This window comes from Apaloderma vittatum, unplaced genomic scaffold, assembly GCF_000703405.1.
Source record: "Apaloderma vittatum isolate BGI_N311 unplaced genomic scaffold, ASM70340v1 scaffold37940, whole genome shotgun sequence".
NCBI lineage: Eukaryota > Metazoa > Chordata > Aves > Trogoniformes > Trogonidae > Apaloderma > Apaloderma vittatum.
Window position 1 is genome coordinate 1 of NW_009694610.1, and position 9,732 is coordinate 9,732.

The 9,732-nt window shown below is 47.8% G+C and overlaps 1 protein-coding gene across 1 annotated transcript; it reads right to left on the reverse strand.

Moving 5' to 3' along the window:
- Positions 1 to 3,349: 3,349 nt before the first annotated feature.
- On the reverse strand, positions 3,350 to 9,725 carry UBFD1 (ubiquitin family domain containing 1). The gene is made up of 5 exons (XM_009868105.1): positions 9,511 to 9,725; positions 8,273 to 8,338; positions 7,964 to 8,069; positions 5,193 to 5,275; positions 3,350 to 3,945 (listed from the first exon to the last, which is right to left on the reverse strand). The coding sequence occupies exons 1-5, from the start codon at positions 9,703 to 9,705 to the stop codon at positions 3,835 to 3,837; spliced, it is 561 nt and encodes a 186-aa protein (XP_009866407.1). The 5' UTR covers positions 9,706 to 9,725; the 3' UTR covers positions 3,350 to 3,834.
- Between the last annotated feature and the right edge of the window lie 7 nt (positions 9,726 to 9,732).

Sequence of the window (9,732 nt, forward strand, 5' to 3'; positions counted from 1 at the left end):
TTAAAAATTATTTATTAAATATTAAAAAAAATAATTAATTGCTTAGAGTATGGATAAGACACGGTGAACTTCCACGAGCACAGAAACCGAACCCTTGGCTAGAAGGTAAGACAGCTATGTGTTTCATTCCAGACTTGCTACAGCTCTCCTGGTCCCTTTCGTTCCCTTCCCACAGTGACAAGGACGTTAATTAACAAACTGAGATGCTAATGACCTAATCCTGACGGGGCGAAAGGCTGGAGTAATTGAAAACGGTTCCACTGAAAAAAAAATCGAGTTACAGAGGAAGGAAAAGTAAAGAAAAGGAGGAAAGTCTGGAAACCAACCTCGCTCAGCAGAGCTGGAGCCCGGGTGAGCACGGCCCCGCCAGGGCTGGGGAGCTGCTCCGCTCGGGCTGTGCCGGGTAACAGCTCCTTGGCTGGTTCTTTGAATTGCCTTCCCAGCGTTTTCCCCCTTCCCTCACCGTAACATCCTTATCTGACTTCCACGTTTCTCATCAAACCATGTCATTAATGGCAACCAAGAATTTGCCTTCATCTTAAACTCGACAGGGAAGGCTTGCCAGCAACACGGTCCTCACGCAAGGTTCTGCCTGTGTTCAAAGCCCAGCGAGGTTTAGCGACACACGTTTGTGCTGACCCAGAACCGCTGCCAGAGCAAGAACATCGAGCTCTGGCCAAGGGCAGCAGATCGATGGAGAAGAGCAAGTGACATCAGGCGGGTGAGCTGGGACTCTCCACACCAGGCCCCCTGGCGGGATGGCGATGCTGCCAGGGCCTGGGTAACGCCGGCTTTGTTCTGTGGAAACTCGTCTTTGCGTTAAGGATGCTTTAACCTCCAGTTAGTAAACAGAGCACAGCGGCACGAGGAACCCAAAACGCTCATGGGGAGTCACACACAGACGCAGCAGGGAACCGACCTCTGTGGAACGGACGTTGATCAATCACAATGAAATGAAACGTGCTTTTGCACAAGAACCGCCAGACAGGGCCATAAAATCCCTTCGGAAGATCGCGTGTTGGATCTCAAAACAATCTTCATGAGCCAGCTCAAAGTACTGACTATGCCTGCGCTCTCCTCACAATGCCTGTGGCTCACTGAGGACTAATTGCCAGATTTCTCCACGGGACCGTTTCTTCTGCTGCATCTGCTCCAGAGGTATCACAGCTATACGAGAGAGTACAACCCAAAGCGAAGAGAGAGGCTGGCAAGCAGTGACACCATCGACCTGCAGAGACGTCGCTGTCTTAACATCGATGATCACTACTTAACGGCAGTAACTGCCTTGGAAAAGCTGGTATATACTGGACGAGGAGGTCCACATCATCCCAAAAGAGAAAGGATCTTAAAAGCAGCATTGCTAACTTCAACTGGAATACTCATTTCCAAGAATTCCCAAGAAGCCTGCTACATTAAGCCATCAAACACCAATTAAAGCATTTTATAAGTGTCGCTTTCCCATACTTTAATTCAAACTTTGCACATAGAACAAAACAGTAAACCAATCTTTTTCAAATTAAATCCAACTTGAAAAGAAGCACCTAAGATCACATTTTATTATTTGTAACATTTTCTTCTCCCTGCTTAAAACTGCTTTGCAGCCAACAGCTTTTTATATTCAGTTTCTTTTGAGGTGATGGATTGCAGCCGGCACTGGGCGCAGACTAAGTGTGGGAGAGGAGTGGGAGAGGAGCCCCGGCCCCGAGATGACACCCAGCCGGGGCTCCTGCCCTCACTGGCGCTGCCCCCAGGAGCTGCTCGCCCCGACACCGAGGCCACGGGAGCACCAGGGAGGAGCTGGCACCAAACCATGCGCACTCCCGAGGAGCAAAAAAAGGGACAGGAAAGGAAAGGGGAAGAGGAAGGGACGCACAGACAGACCCCAGCACGTCGAGTGGCAAGCGGGAGCTCGTAATCGCAGAACTGACAAGACGGTGAGCGCAGGGGTGACCCCAAGGGACAGAGAAAGCTCATGTTGCCCCTCTTCTTTATGCTGCAGTGCATGCTTTGCACCAGGGCGCAGAATTAAGCCTCGACCCCAGGACCAGCAACACGAAGCAGCTCCATTCTCTGCGTGGCATGGGGACCGGGCTCGGCTGCTCCAGCAAAAGTGCCCAGACACGCTGCTGGTGGTTTGTCTGCAGAAAGGAAATGGCTCAAGCTATAAGAGCAACAAGCACATCACTAGTTTATACGTGGGATATGAAACACCTTTAAAATTCTTATTCGTGGATGTTCTAACTGAAAACACAGAACAGCAGCTGCTTATGTTGCTATCGAGGGTCTACACACAGACCATGAAGCGAACGCTTTTCCCTGTCTCTCAAATAAAACAGAACAAAAAATAAATATGCGTTTGGGAACTTGCACCTGCTGAGTTTCAACTGGGCTGTTTCAAGGAGACTGAAAAACGGCCATGGAACATACTAAGACCAGCAATTCCTACGAAGCTATTCCTCCAGGAGTTTCACAAAACGTTCAGTTACTTGCACTGAGCAGCATCAAGCCTACAGCGTTAAAAAAACATAAAAAAAAGAAGAGCGATCTGTTAGATGCAGGTTTAACACGGAGCAAGACTGACTCATCGTGATGGCACAACACAATCTGTGAAGGGCGAGCACCGCGTCAGGACTGAAAGGTCCGTTCAGAAAACCTGAGGTAAATGGCACGTGAATGGCTGCGATGACACAGGCGCGGGGCGAGGAGCACTGCTTCGGACAGGGCAGGACGGGACGCGAGATCTCCCTGCAGGCTCGAGCAAGAGAGCGGCCGGAAGGCGACTGGAACTTCAGAGGATGGGTTGGCTGGATAGATTCGCTAAATCTGGTGAGACACACCGAAAGCCATCACCAGGAATTTTCAAATCCAGGTCACGAGAGGTAACAACCGGGTTGTTCAGGATCCGAAGCAGCAGCTGAGCTTCTCTCTTCCCCGGAGGAGCCGGGCGCTCTCTTTGGTTCATGCCAGGCGGCTCCACGCTCCGGAGGGACACGGCGTCACCACGGCTGTTCTGGGCTTCAACAAGCGTGAGCAGGAGCACGCTCCCGCCCGGGGCAGGAGGCAAGAGAGGAGCAACGAGGTGGTGAGAGAGGGGCCGGGGGGCAGCGCTGGGCCCCAGCTGGGACAACGCACCCACCACGGCACGCGTCCCCTCCAAGCGTGCTGTGCAGAGCGCCGGCCCGGAGCTTCCAGTATTGAAAAACAAGGCAAGAAAATAAAATAATGGGGAAAAAAAAATAGCAGGGCATCTTTGGGTAAAAAAACACCCAACACATAAAAAGTTAGTTTTTGCTACCAGAGTGAAACCTGAAACGAAAGGGCCAGCAGAATATGGCTTACTAAACATCCGTTTTGCATACTGTTTAAAGTTTATTTTTAAAAAACTGGTTCTGAAATTCTCAGTCACAACCAAGTAACTAAGTTGAGCCTAACGCTTGTAACTGAAAGATTATGAAAATACTTGTTTTTGTTCAAACCACGTAAAAAATCCTCGATAATACATTGTAATATTTTCTTTCTTAAAACTTAATTGGAAGATCAACTCTCAGCAGATTTAAGTGTATTACACACAATACTTTGTGAATTAAGATTTATTGATTTCCACCGTATTTGCTTTAAATATGGTTGAAGCTGGCTGCAGAAAAGGGATGGTGAAATTTTTAAGTTAAAAGTAAACTAATGGTGAAAGAACATCACCTCTGGCTTCCATCAATGCCTCATTTAGCACATTTTATTAATAAGTTCCAGGACTATCACATCCAGGGATGTTGGAGGCCTCTCCCAGCAGTGTCCTTAGCTTTGTGTCATTTTCCTGTGCCAGAGGTGAGCGTGCTTTCAAAAATACTGCCACTTGCCCAGCACCGTGTCTTTGATTGCATCAACATATTGAGTTGGTACCCAATAGACCCAGTAGTAAGACGCTTCTGTTGGGCCCAGCTGAAACGCCTGCAAAGTTAAAAACGACAACGTTTACACAGGGGACAGGGAACAGCTCGCGCCGGCGGGCAGGGGAGGCTCCAGCCCGTGCTGGCACACCGACTGCCTCCCTCCAGCGCCTGCTGCCACGCTGCAGGGATTCGACAAGCGACTAAGAAAAGCCTTCCTCAGAGCAACAACTGCAAAGTACCAATCAAATTAACGGGCTCGTTCCTTTTACGACATCAGAGTGGCAACAAAAAGCCTTCGCCACTTTCAAGAGCGTCAGGGAGTTATTCTGCAAGGCAGAAGCCGAAGCGTAACTCGAGGTGTCTAAAGGAACGACCGGGATGCAGAGCTGAGAAGCCAACAGGACCCAAACGAGACGACGACCCTGTTTTCACAGTCGTAACGTTTAATAGAGTTTTGTATTTAGAGGCTGTGTCCTGTTCTCAGGTTATGCTCGTGTACGGAGGAGAGGAGCACCACGGCACACCAATAGCCTCCACCCTTGCGCTAGGGTAGGAGTTCATTGCAGCATATTCCAAAGGGGATATTTTCTTACATGGTGATCAAAAATCAAGTATTTGGGCAAAGACTAGATCAGCGCCCTCCTACAGACAATAATTTTAGGGTGTAACATTTCCCCTTCCTTCCCCTAAAGGAGAAAACAGACATATAAGGAACTTACCTCAACACTCCGAGCTAGTCGCTGTACTTTGGAAATCAAGACCTCAGAAAACCCCACAGATTAAAAGAAATGGCCAAAAATTCAGGAGAATTAGCACAGCTCTACTCTTAAATGTGTTACTTTTCTAGACCCAATGCCAGAAAATTACATACGGGAAAAAATATTACAGCATCAAATCGCTACTTCTTTGTTAACCTCCGGCAAGGCCTGCTGTTTATACAAATACACCAGAAACCAGGAATCAAGCCAGATACAGGAAAACGCCACTAACGTTAAAAAGTCACGAGCTGTATTGTGAGTATTTTTACTGGTTTAACACCACCACAAGACAGAAGACATGAAACGGTGCTTAAGCACTTCGTGTTTGTGGGATGCCAACCCAGATTTCCACAAAGAGCCAGAGCGCCAACGTGCCATCCAAAATATTTACACTGCGAGAGCAGCGTCCGCATTCCTGTCTTCCACGACGCGGGACGCTGCCCGCCTGCTCGCCTCCAGCCTGCCCTGTTTTTCCAAAAGCTTTGCCTCTGTGCGTTTGCATGAAGTAATTACACTGGATATTATTAAAAGCAGAGACATTACTTACCATCATGTGATAATCCTCGTGTCCTTCAATAGGTTCACTCACCACATTTTTAATGGACCCCATGGGTAACTTTTCCGTTCTCTCTACATCAAAATTGATCCAAGTATTATTTCTGGTGTGTAAGGATTTTGCATTAATTTCAAATACCACCTCCATTACTTCCAAAAGCTTCTCAAGTCAGCAGTCTCCTCCTCGGGTAAGCCCTGGATACCTGCTGCTGAGAACAGCCACAGGGCCCCGCACCCCACCACTGGCACGCGTATCCTGTAGAGGAATCCAAACCCAGATCCCGCAGCTCCTCGCCTTTTACACCCCTGTATCACATGAGGTACTTCAGCGTACCCGATTCGGGCCTGAATTGGGTGATGGGAAAAGCCTGGCTTTATTTAAAGTTTCATAGAACCATAGGATGGTCAAGGCTGGAAGGGACCTTGAAGATGATCTCGTTCCAACCTCCTGCTGTGGGGAGGGACACCTCTCTCCCACCAGCCCAGGTTGCTCCAAGCCCCGTCCAAACTGGCCTTGGGCACTTCAAGGGATGGGGCATCCACACCCTCCTTGGGCCACCTGAGCCAGTGCCTCACCACTCTCATGTGGAAGAATTTTTTCCTTACATCTAATCTAAATCTCCTCTCTTGCAGTTTCTCCATCAGGAACTCCCTTGGAGCAGCAGGATTACTCGCTCCAGTGAAAGCCGGCCCAGGTGCGAGCACGTTCGAGGGTTACGCTGAGCTCTACAGAAAGGAGAAGGCTGAGAGCCGAATGCAGACAGGCTACCCCACTCTGTGAAAGCCTGGTCCTGGTTTTACCCTGAGGCAGTCTTTTACTGTCACTATGAAAGCACAGGGTAATGTTTATGAGTAAACAGAGAAAGAAACAGAAAGAGAAACAGAAAAACCAGAGATGACGACAATTACATGAAAGACTACTGTCAGCCAGCCAGAGGAACCAACAAGAATGACAAAGCTTATGGCTCATGGCAGACCTTTTCTGTTTCAGTTCTGTTCTTGCTTCTTTCTGGGTATTTAACTCCAAGATCCTTCCTCTCCATTCCAGCTCCAAGTCTCAGCCTAAAATTATCTTCTTGAACGTACGACAGAGGAGACCACAAACACTATACAAAGGAGAAACTCAACTACAAGCTCCTTAGAAATACCTAACTACATTTGTGTGAGACCAAAAAAAGCACCTACCTAATAAAAGGCACCCAGGGAGACACACCTCATGAAGCAAGGGCAAATGCTCTTTCCATCAGTGCTGCAACTAAGCCGACTCGCAACTACCCTACTCAGACTCACGACATTCATTCACTGAGTAAAACCTCGCTTGGCACTTGGTTAGCGTCCCACAAGCCAACTACTCTTCACAGTATCTCAACAACAGACAAGTCCCTGTTATCAGGGCCTCTATGAAAACAACACAGAGCAACTGAGAAACACCTGCCTGCACCAAATCTTTCGGTACAAAGCGATCTGCAAAGCGCAGGGAGGTTGTGTGGGGGAAGAATCAGCTTCAACTTCCCCGGGCTAGCAAGTGAAAAACTGTGTCAAGACCCAGCTGGTTTGATCGTGGCCCTCACTAGCTGGCATCTGCCATGAATTTCTCAGAGCAGGAAGGAGTTTTTCCCAACCACAGCCAGCAATTACAACCCTCCCCTAGAGGAAGGAAGCTGCTGCTCATTTGGGGAAGTAGGGAAACAGGTTACATGAAAGACAGATGACTACGAGAAGAATCAAATTTCGCAGCCTAAGAAACACTCATCTAGAACACTTCAGAAATACTGAACTTGAAACTCGTCTAGAAGATGAGGGAAGAGGATTAATTACCTCAATACTAAGCATGTATTTAGAACACATTACCAGTAACTAAGACCTTCCGGCCCAACCTATAAAGGAAAAAACCCCAATGTCTCACTGCATCGTTTGGCCCAGGAGAAAAATCACAGCAGCTGGTGCCAACAGAGGTTTTAAAGCCAAAAAAACCTTCATGGCCAAGCCTGTCCTATAAAGGAAAGATCAAAACTTCCAAGATTTCTGCTTATTTTAGGAATAACATGGTGGCCAGATGTGCCATCCAAAGCTAACGTCACCATCCGATGAGGTTACTTTACGGACACAGCAAGCAAGTGTCCAGCAAGCAACTTCTAGTTCTCGTGCTCATGGCTCTGACATTGCCCCACTCCGGTCAGCCCAAAGATGCAGAGTTCCCCTCGGAGGCAGGAGTTATCTGGGACATCCTCCGCAGAGCACGTTATCACCACAGCGCTCCCAGCTCCCCCGGCACCGCTCGAGACAGTAAACTGACACCCCTGCACGGCCACGCATACCGGAGTTTCTGCAGCTGTACATCACTGAAACAAGACACCCGACTAATTTTGGTTGGAAGGACAGATAACGACGGGGAGGCCAGCACTCCGAGATTTAACGCCGGTCCTAAGATTCCCTTCCGAGTCTCAGCCAAGCTATTGAGCCTCTAAACGTGATGTTGGCACCAACCCAGTGCTTACAGAGTGCTTTTGAGATATGCTAGAAATGCCAAATGCAGTAATTTACATTTGGAGCTATGAATAGCAGGCACAGCTGAACTCAAGAAACAGAAGCAAAACATCAAGTAATATTCAATGATCTGGGAGAATGGCATTTGAGAAGTATCACCACACCAATATTACTCTCTAAACACAATTTAGTCACACCAGAAGCTCCTTCTGGGTCACACAATTAACTTACAGCCCAATTACCCATTATTCATGTCAGAATTTCAGAGCTGCTCACCTTTTGTACCAATCCAGAGCTGGTCTTGCTCAAGTTTAAAGGTCAATCTTACTTTTCCCCCTGACTTGTTGTACATGCCAGACAAGGGCACTGTTGGCAGGCGTTCCTACAAAGAGGCAACACAGTGAGTGACAGCGAAGGACTTCAACGAGCAAAGACACATCCTCTGTACTGCCTAAGGACCATCCATCTTTCCAGTTTTCTTCTAAGACAGGAAAGAATGACTGAAGTGGCAAAGAAAGGTCTCAAACCACAAAAAAAGCTTCTCTCTCCTGATTACAACAAAGTCTCAAGCACTTATTTGCTTACCTGAACACCTTTAACAGAAGGCATCACATCATCAGGTTTTCCTTTATCCAATACTTTTCTGTGTTGCTACAATTTAAAAAAAAAACAAACAAAGAACAAACCCACAGAATTTAGAATTTAGAGAAACACAGCAGAGCTTTTTGCTTTACTTCCAGCTGCATCCATACCCCAACATCACTGAGAGACAGGTAAGGACCACTCAAAGTCATCACACAGGAAATTGTTAATTTCCAAAGTTAACCGAGCACTCGCTACGACAGCCTAAAGAAATCGTATAAATTAATAAAACCTCAACATAATGCAGAGGGTAACATCCCTTCCAGAATAAACACATACATCCACACAAGTCCCACTTTCACATCATACATGCTGAATCACATCGGTGGCTTTTGGCAAGACAGTTTTAAGAGTCAAGTGTTATACCCCGTGAGCAGCAGAAAACCCTCCCACACCTGACGGTGCAACAGACGGCAACAAACCAGCACGGATTAGAGCAGCAGTAACTACAAAAGTCATGCTCACAGCTTGTAAGTTCCTGAGTACCTTTAAACAATCACAGAACTTAGAGTGAATGTGAACCATGATAAATTATAGAAAAACAAGAGCATGTTTCATAAAGGTTGCAGTTCAACAATGTGCTACTTAATTTTTAATTATTTTTTTTTTTGAGCAAGGTACGGGGCTGGTAATGCCCTGAGCTGAAAACCCTTCACCAGCCCCATGACACCGCAGAGCTGCCGCCAAACCAAGGTCACCGACCTGGACTCCACCACCCATTCAGAGGTGGCACTCGGAGAACATCCACGTTCCCTTCAGTGCTGGGACAGCTGAGGGAGCTGCTCTCCTGGTGTTCATTTCAAAAGGCAATTTTTGGAGATCAGATTAATTTTGCTGACAAATAGCAGCTGCTTTTTAGACGCAACTAATTTCGACTGCGTTTTGAGCTAACAACCATGAAATGTTTCTATTATTTACCATTTCTTGTCTGAAATGCTAGGCTGTACCTGGCACCAGCACAAGCGATGTCTCGCAAGGCCCCAGCCTCTGCTGGGCTAAACGCTTTTCTGCTGCTACAACTCCTCTGCTCAGAGCCCTTCTTCTACCGCTCAGCTGTGAGAAAAGAAACCCCGTCCCGCTTTGAGGAGGAACGGGACCCAAGGGCGACCGCGGAGCATTACGAGGGAACCGTGCGGAGCCTACAGCTCCCCCACACCAGGAATTACAGAGGCACCAATAACCTTTTGTCTGCAGAGCGGCTCCTTCTTATTCTCTTCGGCTTTGACCTCCTGTTGAGCAGCTTCTTTGGGTGTATTTACCGCGAGAACGTCGTTGATGGTGGAGCCGACGACCATGATCTTCGCTCCGTTCGTCACTTTGATTTCCCGCAAGGTCTTCTCCTCCGGCAGAAGCCCCTTGAACATCACCTTCTGCATGGCGGGCGGGAGGCCTGGGAGGCGAGA

Coding starts and splice junctions, on each gene's coding strand:
- UBFD1 (XM_009868105.1), bottom strand. CDS start 9,705: ATGCAGAAGGTGATGTTCAAGGGGCTTCTGCCGGAGGAGAAGACCTTG. Junction 8,339..9,510: donor AGCCGCTCTGCAGACAAAAG/GTTATTGGTGCC, acceptor TTTAAATTGTAG/CAACACAGAAAAGTATTGGA. Junction 5,276..7,963: donor GCTCTGGATTGGTACAAAAG/GTGAGCAGCTCT, acceptor ATTTTGATGTAG/AGAGAACGGAAAAGTTACCC.